The sequence below is a fragment of the Oreochromis niloticus genome, linkage group LG20 (genome assembly GCF_001858045.2).
Source record: "Oreochromis niloticus isolate F11D_XX linkage group LG20, O_niloticus_UMD_NMBU, whole genome shotgun sequence".
Taxonomy (NCBI): domain Eukaryota; kingdom Metazoa; phylum Chordata; class Actinopteri; order Cichliformes; family Cichlidae; genus Oreochromis; species Oreochromis niloticus.
Window position 1 is genome coordinate 8,814,944 of NC_031984.2, and position 26,466 is coordinate 8,841,409.

General features: G+C 39.1%; 3 protein-coding genes across 8 annotated transcripts in view; 2 read left to right on the forward strand and 1 right to left on the reverse strand.

The window, feature by feature from the left end:
* The window catches only part of magi3a (membrane associated guanylate kinase, WW and PDZ domain containing 3a), a 109,000-nt gene extending 105,477 nt beyond the window's left edge, over positions 1-3,523 (forward strand). The window contains exon 22 of one of the 3 annotated variants that reach the window (XM_025901377.1): positions 489-626. Coding sequence is in view for 1 of the 3 variants with exons in the window: in XM_019349514.2 (XP_019205059.1) it covers positions 489-1,426 (938 nt within the window). In the remaining 2 variants the exon portion in view is untranslated. Of the gene's footprint in view, positions 1-488 lie in introns of all 3 variants that reach the window. The other 2 variants (XM_025901378.1, XM_019349514.2) reach the window with 2 other exon arrangements.
* Positions 3,524-3,921: 398 nt separating this feature from the next.
* rsbn1 (round spermatid basic protein 1) lies at positions 3,922-12,002 on the forward strand. Its single transcript, XM_003439073.5, has 7 exons — positions 3,922-4,519; positions 4,919-5,559; positions 7,075-7,212; positions 8,349-8,491; positions 8,582-8,749; positions 8,862-8,970; positions 9,095-12,002. Exons 1-7 carry the CDS (start codon positions 3,976-3,978, stop codon positions 9,629-9,631), a joined length of 2,280 nt encoding a protein of 759 aa, XP_003439121.1. The 5' UTR covers positions 3,922-3,975; the 3' UTR covers positions 9,632-12,002.
* Positions 11,129-26,437, reverse strand: ptpn22 (protein tyrosine phosphatase non-receptor type 22). Of its 4 annotated transcripts, XM_025901387.1 has the most exons (28): positions 26,309-26,437; positions 25,873-25,962; positions 24,906-25,024; positions 23,576-23,684; positions 23,092-23,168; positions 22,613-22,708; positions 22,365-22,403; positions 22,116-22,187; positions 21,057-21,116; positions 20,770-20,912; positions 18,995-19,061; positions 18,817-18,894; positions 18,564-18,650; positions 17,652-18,162; positions 17,497-17,571; positions 17,321-17,395; positions 17,039-17,110; positions 16,762-16,910; positions 14,668-14,695; positions 14,405-14,488; positions 14,203-14,271; positions 13,954-14,087; positions 13,793-13,820; positions 13,259-13,321; positions 12,924-13,027; positions 12,800-12,830; positions 12,635-12,715; positions 11,129-12,553 (listed from the first exon to the last, which is right to left on the reverse strand). In XM_025901387.1, exons 3-28 carry the CDS (start codon positions 25,005-25,007, stop codon positions 12,492-12,494), a joined length of 2,496 nt encoding a protein of 831 aa, XP_025757172.1. In that variant the 5' UTR covers positions 25,008-25,024; positions 25,873-25,962; positions 26,309-26,437; the 3' UTR covers positions 11,129-12,491. The 4 variants fall into 4 exon arrangements, with proteins under 4 accessions (XP_025757172.1, XP_025757173.1, XP_025757174.1 ...); XM_025901388.1 differs by lacking the exons at positions 25,873-25,962; positions 26,309-26,437 and adding an exon at positions 25,532-25,550; XM_025901389.1 differs by lacking the exons at positions 25,873-25,962; positions 26,309-26,437 and having other exon boundaries at positions 13,954-14,051; positions 24,906-25,487.
* Positions 26,438-26,466: the final 29 nt, after the last annotated feature.

The following is a 26,466-nucleotide window of genomic DNA, read 5'->3' on the forward strand; positions in this document are numbered from 1 at the left end:
TTCTCTGAGTTGTTGCTCTTAGAAATCCAAAAGCTCATTTCAGCACCTCTAAGTCCATCACGCTCCCTTTTCTCTCTCTGTTTTTTCTGCTGCATATATCTGCTCTCAACTACAGCTGTGCAGTTCTTATCAGCTCTGGGGAAAATTGAAACGTCAGTGCTGAGTGAACTCTAGCACCTTTTCATTGATAGCTACGTTGTCAGCTGATACACATCTCAAACAAGGCAAATATATTAGAGGGGGCTATTACAAAGGACTATTACAGAAAGTGTGCTAGACGGAAAAAATCTTTTTTCCAAAAACTGAGCATATCGCGCTTCTATTGTATGACTTATTTAATCATCTTTAATCTTTGTTGAATGTGCAAAAATATCTCGTTATGATTTTTTTAGCTTCTGCAGTTTCTTTGCTTTCACATAGCAGTTTTGTTTTTTGTTTTTTTGCTTACATCAAACTTTTTTTCTTACTATCTGCTGCTTGCTTCACAGGTTCAAAGGACAAAGTAATCATTCCAACCTCAAGCTTTCCCAGATTCTCTGTATCTGACGGGCAGTCGTCTCCAGCTTCTCCATCCTCTGTCTCCCTCTCTACCTCTGAACTTTCCCCATCCTCACCCAAAATATCTGCCCCTGATGAGTTCCCTGGGGGTGACAGCATAGAACGTGGGTCCCCTGGTGCTGCGAGGGAGCATGGTAGGCAGGCTAACAAACCAAGAGGACAGCAGCTCTCTGACCCTAACCACAAGCGCACCACCAGCCCAAGCACCCAGACCAATAAAACAAGCAGGAGTGACTCCGCAAGTGGTAGCCCCAGAAGAGCCACTGAAGGCCAAAGGGAGCACATAGATCGCTCCCAGAGCCCTCGAAAAAAAGACCAAGGCCACAGTGGATCCCTGGAGGACATGAGCAAGGACAGAAAAGCCCAGGGACAGAGAGGCTCCAAGTGGGAACGTGACCCTGCCGTGCCTTTGAGCAACCTGGAGGAGACTCACAGCCCCAGGCGCCCAGCTGGCCAAAAGCCCAATATTGCCTCTGGAGAAGAGAAGGACCTGAGGTACAAGCAGGCTGATTCAGCTTACTGGCAGGAAAGAGGAGCTACAGAGAGTGGAGACAAAACCTGGGGAACCACTGATTACTACAGAAAGGCAAAGAGGGCTGAGCAAGTGGGGTCAGACGCTGATGGCGGCACACTGAACCGAAAGACCGGAAGAGACAAACGGGACAAGGAACATCGAGATGGCAAGTACCATGGTTCAACTGAAGAAGTGAATAAAAAAGACCCACGAGGTTCAAACAGTAGCATCCCAGACCCCAGCTGCAATGGGAACACTACCAGCAAGAAGGGTCCCATCACCCCGGGCCCGTGGAAAGTTCCCAGTTCTGCCAAGATCCAGTCCCGAGTGGACACCACATATGCAGATATCTGAAACCCTGCCAGGACTCTGCATATATAAAGAAAAAGCTGAGCCTCAAACATGGATTCAGAATTGAAGGATTGTTTTTTTAGACATGTCTGACATAGCAGATCACTGTGCAACCAGCAACATAGCTTCTCATTGCTCCTGATTTTTTTTTCTCCAACCAGTTTGCCTACATCAGTTTGCACCAAGCTGCTGATATCTGATCCGACACACATGTTGTACCTACATGAGTATTGTACTGTATAATGATGTGTAAGCATGTGTGTAACAGATGGGCTCTGAGTGAGGTATTTGGAAGTAACAATGACGTCTATTTTGTGCCAATCAGAGACTCCGGTAATATAAAGAAGCTGCTCCTAATTGCACTCACTGTGAGACTGTTTGTGGGTTTTTTGGATACACTGCTCTCCTCCCCACCACGATGAAGGATCCAGATTTTTTATTTTTATTTGTTTGTTTGTTTTGGGTGTTTTTTTTTTTTTTTTTTATTGTGTGTGTCACGTTTGAAGGTTTAAAGGCATACACATGCAATCACAGCTTTTCTTCCAGGTGAGACTAACTCACTGTTGCTGTCACAAATGGATGTTTTAAAAAGTGAGACTTGTGATTTTCTCTGAATGCTGTCTTAAAAGCAAAAACTGTCTTGTAAGTCCTTTATGGTTTGTTTTTTGAGACCGACTAGAGTTGTGAATCGTCTGTGTGACTGCATTCATACATGCGAAGATATGAATCCCCTTAGCATATCAGAGAATGGAAAGACTACCCTGGAGCTTTATATGCATAAATCAGCAGACCAGATACTTGTGGTTATAGTTCTGTTTGTTATATGTGTGTTAATGAAAATAAAGCATAATGTAATTTATTGAAATTAAATGTACACAGAACAGTTAGTACACATAATTTCACTTTTCACGTGGACTTGATGAGGAAAGGTAGAAATGGAACGTGTAGATAAGCATCTCCATCTAAAAGAATACATTCAGAGACTGCAGTTTATGCATCTAATTTCATACAAGCCTGATTCATAAAGTTGCTGACTGTTCACAGCTCTGTATTTTAGGTCCTCTGCCTGCGTGTATGTATACAAGCTGACTTGTAGGCCTGTGTATTTTAAATATCACTGTAGCATCGACTATACTGAAAATGAAACGTATCTCATTTAACAAAGTGGTTACACATATATTGACACATATTATACATGAATTGAATTAACAGAGGCTGAGTGTAAGAAGTGAGACATCTGCCTTTTAACTTACTAAAAACATCAGAAGATATGTGTTTTTGTTACCATAAACTTAGGCACAAAAACGGATAATTCCAACACAAATATCTATTTTTGATCATTGCTTTTGTTTAGTACATGACCCCCATGATTTAAGTAGTATAGTATTGATATTATGCTCCATTATAAGCCAGATGCCCGAAGAATTTACCAAATGTCGCCCTTTGGTGATTGAACATATAGTGCATGAAATTGGCAATACCATTTCTTTAGGAGTCTGGCTTGAAATTACAATCTAAGGTTTGTCAACTTTATTTTTTAATAAATTCAGTGTAATAAAAAAAAGTTATTGGGATAAGTTGCCCTGCTCTAAAGTGAAAATGTAGCATCGTTCCAATGTTTCTCCTGTGGAGTAGAGACACCTAGTGGTTCATACACTGCTGTTCACAAGCAATTTATTGCTTGAACCCAACCCATAAGGATGTGAAGCAGTAATACATGCATCTGTGGGTCTGTAAGACAACTGCTTAATTTATTGTCCACTTTATTGTGACTATGATGCGATACTGTATTAATTACTGTTCATGCCATTACCATGTATGATACTGTGGCCTTGTATTGCTCCAACATATATACATATATATAAATATATAAAAAAAACTTTTAGTTTTACATCATGGTAGTTGTAAATGTTTATAAATTGTACAGCACCTGTATAAATATTTGCCTTCATGCAGGAAAAAAAAATCCTCTGTAAATTGTTTCATTATTTTTTTAAGGGAAGGGAACCGAGAGGAAATGCTATAAAGTGGTTGAAAAGAAATAATAATCTGGTCATGGCATTTTGTTCATGCACTGATAAATAAAGGTTTACTGATTAAGTGTTTGTTTTGTCCTCTTTTTTCGCCTCTAGTGGGTGTGCCACTGCATTATGATGACAACTTTAAAAAAATATATATATATATTATTTTTACCTCAAATTAGAGTCGGTTACAGTGGTTTAATGTTGTGGCGTGTAATATTGCTGCTTCACAGTTCTCACCCGCCGTAAAGGCAAAAGCTCCGCCTCCACTGGGTTAACCATTACGTCAGCTGAGCAGAGGTGAGTGCGTGCAAAGCCGCACGCATTCAGTACATTCCAAACTCCAACTCCCATGCAGCCATGCGCCGTCTTTAAACTACATTACCTACAGATCAATGCGTTGCGCGTGCGCAATGGACTCAACTCAGCGACGGGAACTACAAATTAACGGCAAGAGGACTACAAATTGTCGGGGACCTGCGCAGTAGGAACCCAGAGTCCTTTAAATTGTTGACTACTGTACGTGCAAAGATGGCAGCTCAAGTCGACTTGCTCCGTTCCAAAGTAGAAGACAAAATGGTAAGAGATCGACTGGAGCGATTCATGAAAGAGAAGAAAAAGAAGAAGAAAAGGGACTTGTCGCCGTTGGCCGACAAACGGGAGAGGTCTGAGAAAGAAGCGAAGAAAGTGAAGCTCCATCACCACCATCATAATCACAAACACGCCGAGCACCGGATCCATCAGCCGCATCAGCTGCAGCAAAATCCCAAGCCCCACAACTTCAGCACGGACAAGCACGTCCTGCACAGCCACCATCACAATCACAGCCTCACCAACGGCACGAAGAAGCCAGTTTTTCCTCCGCCTCAACCGCGAAAGGTGCCGGAGCAGCTACAGAAGAAGCAAACGGTGCCTTCACAGCCACCTGCGCTCTTCACTTTCACGCCTCTCAAAGTGGTCAAGGCCAAGCCCCAGGAATTCAAAGAAAAGCCCAGGGATAAGGACCTGAAACTAAAGCTGAAGAAGGAAAATGAAGAAGCAAATGTGAAACACGCCGAACTGAAGAAAAAGAAAGGTGAGCTTTGCTATTTTTATTTATTTATTTATTTACTTTCGTTTAAAGACTGTTGGCATTTTAAGATGGATGTTGGGGGGATCTGAATGACAAGTAACGGCATGTAATGTATGAGTGTTTTGATAATAACAATTTGTAATGTTTGCTGTTAAGTAGTGCCATTTATGGAGTAGATAAACAACTGACCTAGTGTATATCCTTTGATAGTAAAAAAGGAAAAAAAAGAAGCAATGAATACGTAAAACTTACAGAAAATATGTCCCTGAACCTCCCTTTAATCATCATAACTAGTCTGCTGCATTATGGATTGACTATAGAACAATCAGAGCAAAACAGCTTTTTTTTTTTTTATATATGCACATCCTTCTTTTCTAACTTTAGCTGCTCATTTACTTGTAGAACCAAGGCCTCACAATGAGAATGGCAAGTCTTTAACACTAGAAGAATATCTCCTTAAGAAAAAAAAGAAGAAGAAGAAGAACCATGAGGATGAGCACGGTGTCAAGAAGGTTCGACACATGCACAACAAAGCTGTTCAGACTGTATGCTCAGGGGTTGGAACAGATCCTTCTCTGCCTGGCAGCATTAAGCATGAAAGCAATCACCATCCTGGCAGAGATGCTGTCAACTACCCGGCCCACCTCCATGCTCTCAAACAGGTTCACGCCCCCTTCTTTTCCCACCAGGACCACTACATCCGCAGCTCCTGTCTCCAGACAGGAACACGGTATGGACGCTTCATACATGAGGAAAGGCAACCCAATGGTGGGGGGTCTATCTTGCACGCCTATGCTGATGAGTTGGCCTGTCTTAGTCCGGCTGAGATGGAGTGCTTTGCCCAGGAATTTCTGAAACTGGCCTTTGCTGAAAAGCCTAAAGGTGCAGCCTCCTATGCCTTGTCAGTAGTACACAATGCAGCTGCATACCTACCGGACTTCTTGGACTACTTTGCCTTCAACTTCCCCAACACGCCGGTCAAAATGGAGATAATGGGCAAGAAAGACATTGAGACTACCACTATTGCCAACTTTCACTCTCAGGTATGTGAAAAGGGCAAAGGGTTCTCCTGACCTTAACACAAAAAATATAAACAAAATCTCTCGTGACATTCATAAACAAATGCACAGGACACTGCTTGGGGTGAGCAGAGTGGTTAGATGCTGATCAGCATGAATTTGTGTTAAAAAGAGGCCACTAAAAGTTATTTCCATTATGAATGGAACTAAATGTTAAATATATATTGCTTTTCATTGATGTTTTAGTGTAAAGATTCCTCGGTTTTAATCAACTAACAGTACAAAACCCAGATAGAAGTACGAGAAATTCTTGTTCTTGTGCTATAATATCAGAGAGAAGGTGCATTTATAGAGGGGACAGTTTTGGGGAGAGCAAATTTAAACTTGCAGAATATGGTTTTTTTTGGGGGGGGGAGGGGGGGGGGGTTGTTGTGTTTTGTTTTTTTTGTTTTTGTTTTGTTTTGGGTTTTTTTTTTTTTAAGAACATTTTTGTGTCAGAGATGCAAAAACATAAATGGAGTAAATTAGGTTACAGCTGAGATGATGTGTCATGAACGAAACTATCAGACTGCTGAGTGTTTTTAAGTTGTAGACAGTGGAAATGGATAGCATCGCCCATGATGGCAATGAGTTCCCCCACTCCACCAGTGTTTATACATCAGGTGCAGATACTTTTTCTGGTGAGATGCGACACACAGAAACAGAAAACAAATTTTAGATAAAATCAATATTGTTGTGAGTCAGAGCAAGCCCTATAAAAGCCACAATCTTAAATGAGGTGCAAAAATATTTGCCTCTTAGTGGCTGTCTGTGTTTAATGTATATTCTCATTAAGTTGAAAAACTGCTGGTGGCTGGGTGTGTTTGTTCTCAGAGGGGACTTGCAGTCACAGTTGTTTCATGATGTTGCGAACTGGTTCGTTTGGAAAAGCTGCAGAAAGACGAAACTGTGTCAGTACATCTGTGTATGTGTGTCGCTGAAAAGGACACAGAGCTCAGCAGTTTGTCTTTATGCATGGAGTTTAATCGTTTCACCACTGCATAAATGCACTAATTTGTTTTGTTTTTTTTGTTGTTGTTGTTGTTTTTACTAGGACATTACATAAGACAGCAGTGTTTATGTTGCTGATCACATTCGTGATTCATGAAGCGTTTGATCATTTTGCTACAATTACTGTGTATTTTCTATGCATTCATATGTGCTTCTACAAATAAAGGTGTGACTCACGTATTACGGTCTGTAGTGTCTCAGCTAGACACACACGGGCCAGAAATCCATTAGAGTGACTTGTGTATGGATTTTCCCCCTCCTTTGAATATGCTACCAGATGATGTGTGACTGAGTAAATCGAATCCGTTAGCCATAAAGTGTCGCTGAAGCTTCGTCGCAATCATTAATCTGTGATATGAGAGTGCACATTCTTCTTCAGGCTTTGACATTTAACAGTCATTTGTTTTGTGTCTAAATGCAGTATACAAAGACAGCAAGTTGGACTGTAGCACACACCCTGAAGTATATTTTAAATTTCTGCTGTCCTAGGTGAATCGGACTTACTGTTCAGGGACTTACCGAGCTGGACCCATGAGGCAGATCAGCTTGGTTGGAGCCGTTGACGAGGAAGTTGGAGATTACTTCCCAGATTTCCTGGACATGCTGGAAGAGTCACCATTTCTCAAGGTCAGAGGAAATATAAGAGTCCTAATAGATGGAAGTTTGTAGTCTACCTACACGGCTCACACAGCACTTAGGTTTTGTAACAATTTTGTTTTGTGTACCATGACAGCCACAGTAGGAACAATATGCTAAAGAACTGGGACAAGAATATGCATACATAGCTGCAGCACTCTGTGTTTCATGAAGTTAGAGTAAGCAGTATGTTGTAAAGTACTGTGAAACTAGCTACTTGGTTCTGTAAGGCTGCACTTGGACACTTCTCATGCTGTATGTGGCCTAACCAGTAAAGATTAGGTCACTCAACATTAGCACGAAGTGATTATTTTAATGCTAACATAAGAAATGGGATGAATCCAGAGGTATAGTAGAGCCTTATGTGTGCCGTTATTCATCCAAATAAATTGAGAACAACATGCATTGTGTTGCATAACAAACAATAACTGATGGTGGCTCTAGTGAAAGCTTAATGGAGCACAGAAAATACAAATATAGAGTTCTGAAAACTTCAGCAAATTATTGCCTGCAAAAAGCAAAATATTGCATATGAATAATGGCAGACTTTTTCATTTGGCCTTATTTATGAAATCCTAAATGGTAGGGACTGTGTATTTAAAGTGCTTCTAAAACTGAACCTGACTTTCCAGTGATTATTTCAAACTGAATATACTCGAAGCCTAAAGTACAGGAAGCAAAAACTTGTTGCAGTACTTACGTTCTGGGCTGTAGACTTGAAGATGTTGAATGTTAAGAAGTACCAACACTCCAATCAATCTAGTGCTAACACATTCCTAATAAACTGTTATTTGTAACATATGTTTAACCTTTTATTAGCAGTTATGTAGATATGACCTAATTTGTAACCAGTTACATCTCAAACATACAAGTTTTATTGTTAAGATGGCCTTTATTAGTCCCACAGGTGGGAAATTTGTTTTGTTACAGCAAAAGTGCAAAAGTGCAAAGTTATGTAGTAGAAATTAGAAAACACTGGAATGTACCACCATCCTCCAGCATTACCCAGCATATACAGGGCTCATCAGCAAATAGCATATGCTTAATAGGCTGTAATATGATGCATATCAAGGTAAACTTGATGCCTTGATGTTTCTTAATGTTTGTGTCTGTGTATATCATCACAGATGACCCTCCCATGGGGAACCCTCTCTAGTCTAAAACTGGACTGTCGCTCTCAGAGTGATGATGGGCCGATCATGTGGGTCCGACCAGGTGAACAGATGGTGCCCACTGCTGACATGCCTAAGTCTCCTTTCAAACGGCGCAGGTACTAGTTCATCTGTGGGTTTATCAGTGTATACACGCAAGGAATTCATGATGTAACCTCTGGTTTTCTTCTTCGTGTGTGTTTCTTCAGGTCCATGAATGAGGTCAAAAATCTGCACTACCTACCGAGAACCAGTGAACCCAGGGAGGTTCTCTTTGAAGACCGAACTAAGGCCCACGCTGATCATATTGGGCAGAGTTTTGACTGGCAGAGCACTGCTGCTGTCGGTGTACTGAAGGCAGTGCATTTTGGAGAAGGGTGAGTATCTCTTTAATAAAGATGATGCGATAGCAGCACCTCATGCATCATGATATGTGAAGTGGGAAAGTAACTTTTCGATATACTTTTTCTTTTTTTAAATCTCCTACAGGAATAACCGACCACGTATAACCAAAGATGTAGTGTGTTTTGATGCTGGGGACTTCAATGAAGTTGTCCAGAGGCTGCAGCTGGATCTGTATGAACCTCCAGTAGCTCAGGTGAGAAGTGTGGCTTTATAGAAATGTTGTTTTTTTGGGGGGGGGTTTTAAAAAAATATTATAGGGTTTTTTTTGTTGTTGTTTGCTTTAAAGTAAAACCGTTGTGTCTTCGTTCTTTGTGCAGTGTGTTCAATGGGTGGATGATGCAAAGCTCAACCAGCTGAGGAGGGAAGGCATTCGCTATATCCGCGCCCAGCTGTGTGACGACGACATTTACTTCATCCCAAGGAACGTCATCCACCAATTCAAGACCGTGTCTGCAGTCTGCAGCCTCGCCTGGCACATCCGCCTCAAAGAGTACCATTCAGAAGACGTGACCGCAAAGGAGGAGCAGCAACCCAACGATCTCAGCCCCACCTCTGGTCGAGTGTCGTTTTTCTCCCCTGCCAGGCCCGATGCCTCCATAACCCCCTGTGCGAGACCACAGGGAGACAACATCCAAGGAGGGGTGGCTAAAACTGAAGAACCCGAGTTCCAGAGGCCAGCAACACCTTCCCAGGAAACTCAGCCAGCCCCTCCGCAGCCTGCTAAATCTGCTCACCTCCCAACAACATACAAGGATCCCCACCATTTCTTAGCACCAGTCCACCCTGGATGTACACCTTCAAAAGAGCCCAGCCTTCCGAAAGCTCATGGCCACACTGCAGACTTCCCAGAATGACCTTATGTCCCCATCTACCCCCACAACCTATATTTCCCCTGTAAAGGAATTTTGGACTTGGACTGACATCTATGTCAATCAGGAAGCTTTTTGACTTAAATTATTGTTCACGCTTTTTTTTGTTTGTTTGTTTTTAATCTTCAAATGTTGTTTATGATGTAGTCACATTTTTCCCCCCAGTCCAATTACATCATTTAATGGGATTGTATAATACAATTTCTTATTTTATATTGCTCCCACATTCACTGTAACTCTCCACTGTTTTATTCAGAAGCTGTGTATAGAAACTATTATTTTTTAGACTGACATAATTTGTCACATGCACATGTTTTAATATATGTTGAATGTTTAGCTGGTTTAGCTTCCATATCATGGAAGAACTGAAGTCGCAAAATGCTTGTGGATTGATTTAGAAACTTAAAAATGTAAGTATAGAAGCATGATACTGATATTTTTTTTTATTAGTTTCAGTGACTGATGCAAAGTGAACTAATGTTATCTTAATACTGCGGCTTCTCATTGATAGACTGAGTTGTCAAAGTGCTGCCAGGCCTTTCTTAATTGATTTAAAAGCTTGGGAAGAGTTGGACCTTTTACATTCGTCATGCCTATGAAAATAATAATTAGCTGTTACTTTGGATCACATTCAAACGCCATCTTTTAAACTTGAGTATAATTTCCTTTAAACTAAGCAACATACAATATATTGTCTAAATATATTACAAGCACTTAAATCTTACTCGTCTGCTTCATAAGTTGAAGTTTGGGCAGTTCTTTATTTAAATACCATTTTATACAGGGCCTTTTTCTTACTGTTAATACAGTTTTTTGATATTTATTTATTTTCTTAAGATTGAGCTTAACATATGAACACAGGTTTATAACCAGTGATGAGTATTTAAGATTATGACCTAATTGTAAAAGCACTTCTAAATGACTAAGGAATCACATCTATTGCGCTTAGCAATAACAATTTGACTCTTTTCTTCATGTGTGGAGTTAGTATTCAGAATTTGGAATGTAAATATTATGTTGTTATTGCTGGGAATATGTTGCAGCTGTCTTTCAGTCTCAGTTTAATTAAAATTCCATTCACACTTTTATTGTTAACTGATAATGTCATTATGCTGAAGAAGGCACTTTGTAGTGAGTTTGACGTGGTTGCAACTATGTGGCATCAGAAAATGTAAGCCCCGCCCCCCACCTGCACAAGGTTTGTCCAAAAATACTGCTGTCAGTCACAACATTAGAACTACTTGCCTCATAGTATGTAACTCCTGGCACAACACTGTCAGCAGTCCCGAAGGGTCTGTGTCTGTGGTCTCTGGGGATCAGACTATTGCATCTCACAAATGCGCGATTATACTAGAACCTGCAGAGTTTTGAGGCCCGGTCGATGCCTTGGGCATTTTAGTCTGTTCAGCCATTCCTGAGCACTTTTTGTGTTGTGTCAGGGTTCTGCTCAGGGAGGCCCATGCAGCCTTTTTTTTGGAGTTGTACCATCCACATGAATACCTGAATTATTTCCTCAAAGTCGAACGCAGTGAAGTGTTATTTCTGTGCGACTCTGTAATGCTGTGGCTAATAGGCGTATAGCGTCGTAGCTTTGATCGAGTTTTAGAGGACGACCGAGTCTCGGAGCGAGCTTCATTCTGTTGTCTTCTAAATTTTGCTCCTGTGTGAAGGAAGTGATGGTGTTTTGCCGCCTTTGCTATATCACTGACTACATCTTAGTGCCTTGTACTTTATATAGCTAGCCTCATTTAAACCTGCAAGGTTTATTTGTTGAGTAGGATGGTAAAATGGGGAGAGGCCAAACAGCCATAGTGTACCATGTTTTTGTTAATTAAAAAAAAAAATGTTGCTCACGTGATCCTTTTTACATTTGCATGATATCCAAACGCAAATAATAATAGCATCATAGTTTTATAGAAGATTAGGCCTTTCATAATCCAAACTAGGAAGAAAAATGGCTTTTTTTTTTTGTCAGAAATGTGGCTTTCACATGGTCTTAACTTAATAAATCGATGTAGAAAAACCCCCCATCACAGCCCTGTCATATCAGGCTTTTGTCATTTCATGTTGCAATGCTCTGTGTGCCAGAAACATGGATTTCTGTTGTTTGTAATGTGATGTAGTCTTGTTAAACAAGAGGGAAAAAAAACACAATTAGAATGCATACTGTCAATATTTTTTAATAAATAATTTGTGTGTAACCAGTGTATGTAATATAGTTAAGCTTTACAGTTGCAACATATGCATATTAAATATGCATATTCAATGCTCCATTAACTGGACATGTCTTTGAAGGTGGTGTTAGTAGTTTTTAAAACATTTAAAAACTGCAGGTGGTCATGTCAAATATGGCAAACAGACATTTAGTAATGAGCTCTATTTCACAGAAAAAGTCAAGTAATGAACACCAAGTAGCATACCTGTTTTATGTTATGCTGAAAGCATAAAGGCACATATCAAAATATATTTCTTGCATGCCAGGTTTGACAGCATTGCTTTGAGCTTTAATGCAAGAAGTGTTAAAACTTCTCACTGCTTACTTCTGCACACAAGTTATTGTAAAGACTAGCATTCCTGAGTTTGAACTTTCAAGTCATTCATCTTAGTGGCTGTCCATGTTTTTCTTTTAAAGCTACTGTTTTTCAATTAAAATCCATTTTTGTTCATAAATCGTATGTAACATATTTAGAGCAGGAAACAAGACTTCCCTGTTGGGGGTGCTATAGTGCTGGTGCTTGTTTGATCGCCACTTAGTCCTGAGGAAATGAGGCGAATCTTCTAGCAATGCAATGTGTCACTGTGACCATCATAAAAAACACTTCTACTTTTTATGTTTCCAGAGAAGTCAGACCCAAGTGTCAGGATATTTCCTGGGGCCTTTCGGCTTTCCAAAACGGTTTCCAAATCCTGCGGGTGATAAAAATGGTGTTATAATGTATTATGTGACACTGAAATACATATGATTGGTTATGGTATATGTAGGCCTACCAAACTTGAACACTGAAAAAACACTGCATGGTTGAGATGACGCTCCAGGTTGAGTGGGAGGCAATGGCGGGGCAGTTTTTGCTGAGGATATGAGAATTTACAGATCTATTAGTTTGAGCTGTCTGATATCGGGACCGTATCAAAGTTTTATCTTAGCATACTTACGTCTTTGTTTGTGTTTAAAAAATCTTAGACTCTAGGCGAAGGAAACAAAAACACAAATTAGAGCCAATATACTTTTAAATATCCCTGAAACGTGCAACTATGTATTTGTATATCTTACGTTTACCTTTGTTCTACTCATGGCCTTCTCACTGTTTTTGTCTGATTTGTTTTCTGATTTCTCGTTGTTCAGGGAGGCTCTGCGGTTCACATCACAGTGTTCCGCTTGAGCTGATTAACACAGAAACAGAAAGAAAATGAAATAATTTGTGTTTGAAATTTCGCCAAGCGTAACCTAACGCGATCTGCTTTTCACGTCAAGAATAATCCCTATGTTGTGAAGTCTTATTGCAAAGCACTTGGCTGACAGATTTCCATGCAAGACGTATACACAGGTCTTCTAATAACAGTGTGTGTGAGAGAGGCTACTGTGTATTTTGTTTAATGCCTGAACCAACTCACCACTTCCTCCTTCAGCTACAAACACAGTAGGTGGAGCGATCGGCTGAACTGCAGTTGGGGGCTCTGCGGTGGAAACAAAATGATAAACTACACCCAGCACATAAAGAAGCATTTAGATTAATCATGAATAAAACAAGTAGTAATTTAAAAGTCAAGCCTGCATCAGTTGTTTTATCATATCATGCCTCCCAGTGGTGAAAATAAGTACTCCAACATTTTCAAAGTAACAAACAAACTTTTGACACCATTTAAAAAGTATTTTTTTATATAACAGTAAGTAAATCAGTTTGGTCACTGGCCAAAACTGATTAAAATCCAAACTTGACAAAGTCTATAGTTTCCGTTCCCAACTTTGAAACAGTCTTAATAAGAGCTCTGTGTATATGCAAAAGCCACACCTCCACTGCTCACTAAAAACCACAAAAGGCTTATGATTATGATCAAATATTGCTATTTATACCCTTTCAATGGAAAGCCACTTAATCTCAGATCAAAAGAGGGGGGTATCATCATTCATTGAACTGAACAACCTACCTTGTCTTGAACTTTTAGGTCGAACACTCTGTGGGGAAGCGTTTAAAAACAAAAATGTTAAAAGTCTTATGGAACTTATCATTGTAATCACTGCTTCTCTGTTTGCTGTCTTACTTAGAACAGCGCGTTCTATTGCTTTGGAGCTATTTTACCACCATTACCTTGCTCCTGCTCATGACAGCATCGTGGAAATTCTTGGGCTGAGAAGTGCCATCCCACTCAGATGATATACCCACCCTTGTTGAGGGGTGCGCTATTTCTAACAGTTGTGGGCAAATGGCGGTTAGCTCATGAACTAAACAAACAACAAAACAAATTTTTTAAAAAAGGTATTCCACAAAGACAGAGTACTGCTGTACAAATACACCGTTGTACCTATCGCTGCTATAAGCAGTTGATGGTATACTCACTGTCTTCTGTGGCGAGGATGAAGGATTGTCGAGTTCTCTCTGGAAGGGGAGGTGTCAGACTGCGCTCGGCTGCACAATCGAATACAACCAACCGTAAAGTTTTCATTTCTTATTAGGTAACAGTTACCTCATTCACTGTTTTGCATGCAAGTGTTTTATTCTAAAACAAGACTTCAAGGCAAATATCAAAGTTAGATCGTACCTTTGGCAGGCTGTGGGGGAGATAGCGGCTCCATAGACGGAGAGTAAGAACAATTTGAAGAAAGGTCAGGATCATTTACTGGTCCTACAGTACAAAAAAGCAATGTTATATAAATCATTGCAAAGCACATGTAGAAATATGTTACTAATTGTGAGAATTTATGAAAATATAAAATTTAATTTTTTTTTATCGTTGTAGAATTTTACAAAGGTATCGTTTATTACACTGTTAGTAGCACATTTTTAATTAAATAAAAATCTTACCTGTAAAGGTCATTTTCACTTTCAGACTCTACAAGAAAGAAAAGTATCCCACAGTTATCTATATCTATATCTCAGAAATATTTCCAAAACAGTATACATTAATTTCAGTTTTATTTTAGATCATGACATCAAGCATTAAGTGTTTCGCTAAATGACTACTATAATTATAATGACAATGAAATATTTTTTTAACTCCTCTTTTATTCCTTGCAAGCAAAAGTTTGTTCACAGAACTGAAAGGAAGCAAAAGGGAAACTACATAACCACTAAACGTACAGACGCAACAGGGATAATACTCAGCAATGCATTTATTCTTACTACATCTAAACAGTTACCGCTATTGTTTTGTAAGGGAAATGGTTTTGAAAACGGTAGTGAATCAACAACGTGAGTTATCACAAACCTTGACGTGTGTCATTGTGACATTTCTGGGTGTGACATTGCGCCCACATGTTCTGGGACGCACATAATTACTAATAACTACTGTAAATGAGTAAAATGAATAACAAATACAAACTGATTCCAGACCCGATTCCAGAAAAGCGGCAAATGAAAACAGTTATAAAGATTAAGTAAATCTCATGAACTCATATTTCATTTGCAACAGAACATAGAAAACATTTTAAATGTTTAAACTGAGAAACCGTCCTATTTTGGGAAAAACTATTAGCTCATTTTGAATTTGATTGTATCAACATGTATAAATAAACTGGTAACTAGCAACAAAAGGCAGGAAAAACAAGAGGTACTAAAAAGAAAGAACTAGAAGAAAATTGTGCAAATAAGTGATCACATCTTAGCAACAGTCAGTAATATGACTTGGTGGAAAAAGGAGTATCTTTTAGAGGCAGAAGTAAAGATGGCAAGAGGTTCACCAATCTGCAAACAACTGTATCTACAAGCACATTCAGAATAATGTTGCTCGGTTTAAAATTGTATAAATATTTCATCATCAAGAGCGTGCAAGGGACAAAGCTGAAAATCAACACCGGATGCCCTCGGGTGGCACAGCATTGAAAACAAAAATGGTTTTGTCATGGAAATCGCTGCATGGACTCAGGAACACAAGAATCATAGTCTGTGAACACAGTTTACCACGCCATGCACAAGTACTTGTTAAAACTCTATCATGCAAAGAAGAACATGCAAACATGATCTAGAAAGGCCACCATCCTTTTAAACCAAAGCTCATTTAAAAGGCAATGTGGAAATTTGAAATTGTTTCTGGAGAACATGGATGCCGGTGGGACCACATCGCTTGTTATCAGCACTCAGTTCAAAAGCCTGTGTCTCTAATGGTACAGGTGTGCATTATTGCCTGTGTGATCAGCAGTTTGCACGTCTGCAATGGCACCATTATGGCCGATGGTCCAAACATTTTTGAGACATGTTGCTGCCATCAAATTCAAAATGAGCCAGTATTTTCTTAAAATGTTTGTTTTGATTTGTTTTCTGTTTTCTACTGTGAATAAATTATGTGCTTCTGAGTTTTGCAGATCATTGCATTCTGTTCTTATTTATACTTTACACAGTGTCCCAACCTTTAACGACTGTGTTTGTTGAAGCTGCAAAGCCTCGTGAGCGAGAAAGCCAAAAACCAGTTATCAGTCTGGTGACTGAGAATAACCACAGACAAGAGTAAGAGCTATTATTTATTTTAAGCTCCGCACGTATTTCGAATAATACAAAAATTTGAAAATGTCTATAAGTCTCTGGTTTGGTTAGAACAACCAGTTCCTTAATTTGCTGCAGCGCAACAGTAGAGATAAGCGAGATAACCTCCTGCAACATGTTTTGTTTATAGATCACGATGACTAATACAAGAAAGCTGCTTAAGTAACCGGTAGATTGATTATATATTTAGTGGACTGTTGATTCTTTCTTTTTCTATTTCTCAGCATTACTGACACATAGAGCGTGCACTTCTAATTAACAGCTGTTAGGTTGATATATAATTTGATTGAGCTTGCTTTACAGTAATTCTTATACATGTCATAAATCTTCTCTTTTTATGCATTAATAGAGGCATTCATAACTGATATATGGAACCGGAAATTTTGCAGGAAAAGAGAATTCTAGAGAATTCTTTCTTACCTTACTCCTCTCAAAAGATTTCCTCTCATTTTGAAATGTAGTGGCTCCATGATTTGAGTTGCCAAACCATTCTGAAGACATTCCTATTACATTCAGGTTCACCGCTGGTGCGACTCCTGGTATGACCTCTAATTTCTGCTCCACGGGAGCTGAAAAGTCAAAATAAGCAATTTCATTAATCAATTGTCTTTTTATGAATACTAAAATACCTGAAAAAGCTTTTTCATTTTTTAAAATTACTCTTTCATCATTGAGATTTCTGAAATTATGAAGTCACCTTGATCAATAGCCAGCTCAAAAGATTCGGGGGTTCTTTCTGGAAGTGGAGGTGCAGGTGAGGGGGGACTGCCTGGAAGTAAGGAAATAAGTATAAATAAGTATAATAGTGTATCAATAATAGTGCACTTGCTGAATAACATGATTGCAATATGAAGGACTTTGATCAAGATCTTATTGCAAGTGATCAGTAGACGGTTGATGCATTGGAAACTGTTGTTAATATGTTGCAGACATCTACATACTTAATAGTTTCATTTATTTTCCAGTTACGTGTTCTTACCACTCATTTCTGTAAGTGCATCAGCAGCAGCATCGTGTGGAATAATTGATAACCTTTCAAAAGGGTCAGATACCTCTGAAAGACAAAATCGCATGTTGCAATGTTGCATCGTTTAAGTAAGCGTCCCTTAAGCTAACAGCTCATATTCCAGATGTATGTTCACTATGGGCCCTAACCTGTATCCACAGCCAGCATGTAGGATTCTGGGGTTCGTTCAGGTAGTGGAGGAGGGTCTTCTCCAGAAGTACAGACTACAAAAACAGAAAAATCAGCTGCTATTGTCGGTGTTGCTCATCTTGAAACTAACTCATGCACAGGCACTAGCACTAACCTGAAGCAGGTGAGTTGGCCTCCAGAGTGTGGTCATTCAAAAGTAATGAGGGTGCATTGAAAAGAGGGCTAAATGTCCATTCTGTGGTCTCCTCAGCAGCACCCACGAGTCCCCCATCTGATGACGGAGAACTCAAACCAGTGTCAAAGTAGGGGTCCTCCACCATTGAACAAATGGCTGCTGCTATATCTGGCGAAGGCTGACGGATCAGTGACGGTACACTATCACTCTCTGCAATCAATTCTTCTGCTGAAGGAATTCTCTGATTTGCATGCACCATCCAGGGTCCTTCATTCAGGTCCTGGGGAACTGACTCAGGAGAGGTCTGGAACAGATGCCATTGTTGCTGGTCTGTGTGCATGTCCACGGCGTTTAAGAAAAGTAGGTTTTCTGAAGAAGCCAAAGGACTGTTGTACTGTGGTAGGAAGGCCCGTTCCTCGTCAAGCAGATACTGAAATTGTGGCAGAAAACCAGACTCCTCACCTGGGATAAAGACCTCATTTTCAGAGGCCTTTAGGAGGAGAATGAGTTGCAACAAGAACAGATTATTGATTATAATTTGCATGTAAATTCAGTATGCTTTTAAAATATGAATGTTCTCTGTTTAACAGTAAATAAGAGAAGTGTACAGCAAAAGATTCAACAGAGCACAGAGGTGTCACTGCCTTCTTAGTTAATTTTTGAATCTGCCAGTTTGATGATTTTCCGCTTTGATCATGTGACTACATTCTATTTTAATGTTGCTGAAACCACAAGAAAGCCTGCCACATCTACTGTTTCTGTTTTACAGATTCAGAGGGCTGTGCTTTTCGGTATGCGCTGATGAAGCACACAACCGAAAACCGTGTCATCTCTGCTTCTAGCTAGTCTCTCTCTAAGCTCACTGACAATGATAAATCCCTGGTTACTTACCTTGTTTTGGAAAGTCTGTTCATCTACAGACTGCAAATATCTCTGAAATAGTAACTTGATGGTTCTGTAGACAAGGTCATATTGTTCCTGAGATTAAACAACAAAAATTTGTTCTGTTAGGTTGCATAACTTTGGGGCACGATTCACGAAACAAAAATGACATTAACTGGAATTACTGTTATTTAAATTGCTTGAAATGTGCTTCTGTTGATTGGAAGACTTGTTAGATGTGATGTTAAAAAACATCAAGTACCTTGGTTTGAACTAAAGATGGCCTCTGGGTTCTCATGCTTTGAACTAAATTGTAGATGCTGAAATCTGAAGTGATCATCTATAAACAAGCACACAAAAGTAATGGAGAGGTTGGCAATTTTACACTTCAACACATCTGTCGTACAAAATGTACAGCAAGGCAGAGCAGAATATCTAACCTGTTTCTTTAGGAGGTTCCAAGTATAATCAATGACACACAAGGCTCCTGTTCTACCACAGCCAGCACTGCAAATACACAACAGAAAAACGTCACATTTTTCAGACATTTTCAGTATAACTGCCTGTATGCTTCTTCAACTATGCTATACTTACCCTACATATATGCAGCATAGTTGAAGAAGGCATTAGATGTGATGGTACATATAATGGCTAAACCACAACCACTGCAGCAATGTCTGTAACTATTCACAGCTTACGACTCCCCTCGTCAGCTGAATTAAGTACAAAGCTCTTTGTCAGGACGAGAAAATCAATGAAAAACTGGCGCAATAAAAAATAAAACTTTAATAATAGCGTTTTAGCAACCATGTTGTGGTGACCTGTCACAGATGTGGTGTGGCTTCATGATATGTAGGTTAGGTTATATCTGCTACAAACTCAACAGTACATGGCTGACTCATCATGAGGAGCATCATGGTTTCACATGTTAATAGTTTCTGAACACTCTAGTTAAGTATAAGTTTATAAAAAATAGAATATATATTTATGTAAAAAAACAATAAGTACGTGACAAAGTAACAGTATGTGACAAATCTATACTTGTTTGTGTTTCTTCAGAGGGAAAGTATGATGCAGAACTGGAAACAAAATGATACAAATTTTCTACACAACTGACATAGCACTCCATCAAACAGGTGCAATCCCACATGCCCCAAGGTTTTCTGTCTGGACTTATCTGAGTCACAAGCTCTTGCTTTAGCCATAGTGTAAGTGCTGGAAAATTTTAGGGGAAAATGTCTACATATATACTTTACAACCCAGTGGGGTTTTGGCCAACCGCCTACAAACATTTCCTGTTAAAAGAATAGTGTCTAACCTCTAAGCCATATTGCAGGGGACCTGTACACATTGCCCACAAGCAGTACAAACTTCATCACAAACAAAAGCACAGTTCTTCCTTTGATGTGCTTTTTTTTCGTTAACACGTTAGAAAGGAGCGATGGCATTTCATACAGTGTTGTAGTTTCTGCTCGTACATGTACTGATAAGATAACAAAGTTATTTTGCGCAATAAAAGTAAAGAATAAAAGAGTGACAACAACCGCAGTTGCTATAATGACTTCATGCTTAACTTTAAATGAAATCGCATGTGAACTTTCAAACTATTTAAAACAACGACAAAAAACAACATACAAGAATAAAAGAGTCACGTTTTCATTTACCTGAATTATTTTTTTCACATGTAGTTTCATTGTTAGTTGAAATGAATGGAATTATTTCTTGAATCCAGTTAAAAGAAATACTTTGAAATACTTAAGAGAAGACCAACACCATATTCTGATTGCTTTGCATTAAAAAGCAACATGATCTAATTTACATTATATTTAGAAAATCAATCGCTACAAAAATTGACCCCAAGCTGTTGATTCAAGTTGTCCTGAGTGACAGGATGTGAAATTCAAGCATATGAAACCAACAGTGACAAAAGCCTCCTTTCGGTTGGTGCACCTTTTACTTTAAAGGCTAAGCTGTGTACATTCTGATTCATTTCTGGTTTTGCCAAACAGCATCAAAAACCTTTTTCTTAAGAACAATGAACGTTATAGCGCTTTCAACACTATAAGCATTACCTATTAAAAAATAAAGATCAGCTTTGCAGCTCATTTTTGAACAAGAGAATCCACTTCATTCATATGTTAACAGGATGTTTATCATGCTTAAACAACTTAACTCCAGCCATGCAGTAAGTTCAAGTTCTATTCAAATGCCTGACCTGCAGTGGATGCAAATAGGAATGTCATCATGGGCTTGATAAGAGCGCATCTCATGCAACATGTCCAGAATGGGAGGGATGGAGTCCGGTACTCCATGATCTGGCCAGTTGATATAGTGCAACTGTTTCAAGGTTCGGGAACTCTGAAAAAAAATTAAAAGTATTGTACACATTTATAATGCAAGCGTCTTTTTAGGGCACATTAAACTTCATAGTTATATTTTTAGGTTAAGATCCAACTGTCAAATTTGACCACAAAAGTTAGGCAGGCTATAAACAGTGCTTACATTGTGATAGGTCAACCTTAAGGTCCTGGTCAGATAGTCTCCTTTGCTTTCCTCAGAGTCCTGCACAAAAAACAGTTTTTCTTTAACATAGGTTCTTGATCTGTCTGCTTACAAAATTATGGTAAAATAATGTGAGACTTAAAATAGTATAATTAGGTATAGTGTATGTGCATGACATACAGTGCTGGTCAGAAGTTTACAGAGATTCATCATGGGTGTGAACGGTAATTTGGGGCTTCTTTGGGATTTTCACTAATCTACACAGGCTCAAAATTATACATAAAAAGTCAAAAAATCCTTTAGCATAAAAAGAATTTGATTGACAGCACTGGTTGGATTGAACAATGCTCAGAACAATGCGAAAGTACAGTGAAAGTCTAAGGAGAACTGCAGATTTACACAAAATGGGAAAGTCTTTTTTACAATTGTAATGAACTGAGTTTTACGTCACTGAGAAGCTGCTCACCAAGAAAAAAGCCCTGCTCTAAAATTCACCCCTTAAATCTCAAATGAAATTTACAGGTGCCCAAATGAACAAGCCAAAGGTCTTTGGCTTAGAAGTTTTATGGTCAGACAAGACAAAGGTTAAGCCATTTGGCCACAATGACAGAAGATGTGTTTGAAATTGTAAAGGTGAGGTTTTTAAGTCTAATGATATCTAATTTGTGGACTGTGGTTATAAGCTATGCTAAGAAACCAACCAATTTAAATCAACTCTACCAACTCTGTCAAGAAGAGTGGTCAAATATCCAACCAGAATTATGCCAAGCTACAAAAAGCAAAGCAAATCTGGGTGCGGCGCGACTTGCTAAGGGACATTTAACCAAATATTAGTTGTATGTATTTGAGACCATATGAATAATGTTGACCCTGTGTGGATTAGACAAAATCCAATGTTGAGCAGCCAGTTTTTCTTTTCTAAAGTAGTTAAATATGTATATAGGTGTCTAAAATTCAGTATAGCAAATACTATAATATATATATTCAGTATAAGTTTTTGCATCAGATCCATTAAGCTAATCATCTTGAAAATATGAATAGAGAACAAAAAGTACTCACACAGTAAACTTTAAAAGGCTCACAAACCAACGGCTCCTCGTGTTTCTGTGGCCAATAAACCTCACACTTTTTCTAACAAAAAAAAAAAAAAAAAAAAAATCATACAAGTATAACAAAAGTACTTTCAGTTTAAACAATACATCAAATGATAATAGTTAACAAACTCACACCAGGCTGGTATATAAACATACAAATATAGAGAAAAGTCTGTATGGTGAGAAAAAAGGTGGAAAGCAGAGAAAAGTTTACCTTTCCCATCTCAAACTCTCGACAGGCCATCACGACAACCTAGAATCATGAAGATGTGTATACAAAATTATATATCTAAAAATAATAAATAAATAAAACATTTTAAAAAGATATGTGAACTGGGATGGGGATCAGTATTTCAGCTACTGTGGCCAAAGTCACAGCTCTTTTAATCTTAATTTAACTTTCAACTGAAGAAATGAAGCAAGTTGTGCTATCTTAAATGCACCTTGTGGTGTAGGCCTTACCTCTATCTTGTATTCCCAAAGCATCCTCAAGAAGTCCACTACTGTGTGGGGCAGAGGACCCTGAGTAGCAATGTAAGCCCTGGAGTTTGATACTCCCTGCACACAAAACACAGTAGTTACATTTGCACAAACCACATTTCAGTCGGGACCCCCGTGGCCAAAAGATACCTGTTATCTCTAATGCAGCAACGATTTGGCAGCATATACCTCCCTAGCCTTCCACTCACAGATACTGGCAGACAGAGGAGCAGCAAGACTCTGGCTCAGACCGTAGCAGAGATCAGTGCAACCACAGATAATGTTAATAAGCTTAGAACAGCATAAAAAAGAGAAGCTGGGGTACAGTTGGTTTGTAAAGTGGCCATTCCACTGTGGCCAGGCTAAAGCAGCCTAAATAGTGCACTTATGACGTTTGTCAATTAGATGTGTAGAAGCTGAGCCATCAGTGGATATAAGCTAAAAGGGCACTTGTTCTTTACCTTGAGGAAACTGGCGTTGATGTAGTCTGTGTCATTTTTTGATGTGACAAGAGTAAGCGTTACTCTGGTGTGGTCAACTACAAAAAGAAAAATATGTAGTTATGAATGTTGGAAAACCTAAAAAAATTCTGAGTGTGCTTTACGTTCTCACAGCCTTGTGGCAAAAAAAAAAAATGAACAGAATTAGAATAAAATAGAGATGAAAAAATAATAAAATATGTTAATGTTTGTAAGCTTTTCCGTGGATCTAGTCTACCTTGTCTAATTTAAATAAATATAAGAAACTTAAGTAGATCTGTTGATCAAATTTAATTTACAATATTAACTAAATGGAGCATTATATACTGTTTATATTGTTTTTTGGTCATTAGCACAACACTATAGGTAATAATATACTTTAAAACTAATCTAGAAGTATTCCTTTACAGTGTTAATGCAGTAAACTGTAAAACTGTTGCATTTTTATACATTTAGACAAGCTTACAGGGCAGAATGTCCTTGTATCGGTTCTTCTTGATGTTTTCCTGCTTTTCTGCTGTTTTGCTAGGATACGTCTTGTCCGTTCGGTACTTTGTTGACTGACTTTTCAACCTCTGAAAAACACAAAAAGAAATTTAAATGCACTGCATTCATCATAGTTCCTAGAAGCCATCTAAATGCCAGAAAGCTATTTTTGTCATGTTTTGCTAATGTGTCATACTGAAACATCCTCCAAGCTTATATTGAGATACAAGTATCATGTAAATGCATCTAAATTCTATTTAATTAGCCAAAACAGCAGATGGGTAATATGAGTTTCATGGTAGTGTTTTCTGCGCATTTACTGGAAAAGCTCTTTCATATTGCAGATGTCTTAAGGTCATAAGCAACTGATACAAGACAGTGAGTAAAAAGTGGGGCATATAACCAGCAAATTATATGTGACCAATTGCACATTGTCACATGTGGTCAGTTTTTATGTGATTCAGCCTCAGACGAAGAATCTGTGACTCATTTGACTTCAAACTGACATGATGGCTGACAAACTGAGAGGACCTCGATTCTAAATCACCTAAGCGGAAGCTCGGACTCTCAAGTTAAACTCACGTTTGTGCTTGCAGGACTTGTTGAGACATTGGTCTTTTTGTTCTGAGGCCGTTTGAGGCAGATCTAAAAGAGTCTGCTAAAGGACTTGAAATACATCTGCACTTCTCTAACACTACAAAGTGCTTTTTGTCCTCAGAGGAAGTGATGCAATGGACTCTTTCCTCTGGAGTGGTTGGGGTGGCAGCAATATGACAGCAGAGGGGCAGCATGTGAAGCACACAGTGCTGTCTTCAGGCACCGCCATGTCACTCATCACCATGGCAGCAGCCCACAGATGATGTCACCCTGGGGTTAACACTTCTCAGGCACAAGTTAGTATGTTTGTGTGAGTGTGTTTGTCTGTGTGTGTGTGTGTGTGTGTGTGTGCGTGCGTGCGTGGTTGTTGTTGCTGCTAGTCGTCAATCGTTAAGTGTTACAGGACTTTTGCTTACACTTCTTCCTTGTTGTGCCTTTAGTGACAAGCATCAATACAAAGAGGAAGAATAAAAATGGCGTTGGAACCCTCCGAAAAATACCAGTGTGGTACTTCCCTCAGTGTGATGTCTTTTGTAAAAAACCTAAAAATCGGGAAGACTAAGAACTTTCAGTTTCGACGTGCTTACTGTCAATATAAAAATACAACTTTTTTTTAGCGTGTGACTGTAAAAACCATCGAGAAATACAATATGTCTTCTGGGTTGAGAATTTTTAGCTGTACTTCAACAAGAGGAACATTACGGTTAACTCACCACAAACTCCCCAGCAATGCCGTTAGATGCCTCCTCAGCCGCAGCCTCCTGTCTTTCCAGGTCATCCAGGAAGCTTCTCAGAATCCTGACCTGCTGGTCCATGGCTGGATGTTCACTGTCTGAGATAGGGCAGTTCTCATAGACATGTCATGGCACAAAGGTCCTTGTCCACAGGTCATGGATAGGCTTGCTAAGCTTGGGGACAGGACTGAGGCAGTTGCGTTGCTCCGCTACAGAGCACTTCTGTATTGTAGCTCTCACATGAAGGAACTGGTGTAAGGGAACTTCTGAACTGTCTTACAGAATGTAAGAGGAAGCTAACAGGTTCTGTGGTCAGATTAAAAATATTGCCGCGCCCCCTGTGGGTTTCTCTCACAGGGTCCTAAAGTCACCCGGGTGTTCTATTGCATAAATATGTTGCAAATGGGATGGCAGGGGAAAACAAACATATATTTATGCACATAAACAGTCAAAACAGGTCATCTTAATCAAAATTAGAGTGTAGTGCAGACAGTCTAGCCAGTTGTACAATATTTTAAATACACAAGCCAAGTGGAGGAGAAACGCATGTAGGGATAGAGCCTAAGGCAGAAGAAAGAGGGAGCGCAAGTGTCAGAGATAATCACCCTTAGTTGCTCAGCAGTAATCCACTCAGAGCTTTGGGAAGTCTTCATGTACCTACTTTACTGTACAGTAGACATTTTTGTAATTGAAGTGAGACAGGATGATAAAAAAAATCTTGTGAATCTCAGCTAGTATAAATTCATGCAATTTGTTTAGTAGTTAAGCAACAATACTTTTAAATTCACAATGTGTGCACAAAAAGAGTAGTGGGAGGAGCTATGTTTTCAGGAACCACGGGCAATAACTCACCCGTAAAAGACTTCCCTTTCTTAAATATACATAAAAGCTCAGCGTTGAAAAGAGTGTGGCTTAAAAAATGCAGATGAAAAAATACATTACTTACCAAAGTGCTCACGGGCGTGGATGTAGCCTCTTTTGTCAGTCAACCTTCAATTAATGTTTTTGTCAGGGGTGGTGGCATCATTGAGAAGTTCTGACAGGACATTGCAACATTAAGCAGGTGCTGAGCGCCACATCAGTAGAATAGTGACATCTAGTGGCTTTGTAGTAAACTAACGGAGACATTCTGACGCTCAACTAAATGTTACATTAGTCACCGGTTTACAGTAAAAGTCGGAAAAATATCACTGGATAATATCAAAGCATCCAAGACAGACTAGCGAATAACATAAGGTTAAACGAAGATTTTTGCCATGTTTTTTCCAGTCATAAAGAATTAAGCATCTGCTGTGCAAATGTATATCATGGTGCCCGTAATAACCAAAATCAGTGTCGGATAAACTATGACTAACTAGATTAAACAAATGGGAATTTCTTACCAGATAAAGTGAAGTACAGCTCTTATGTGGGGAGGGTTCCCACTCTTTCACTTCACTGCCACTAGTTAGTGGTGCTGCATGTTACACTCGTGTTCAAGGCCTAGCATAGACGCAAAGGCATTTATGTAACCCACAATGCACCTACAGGAAGCTAAGAT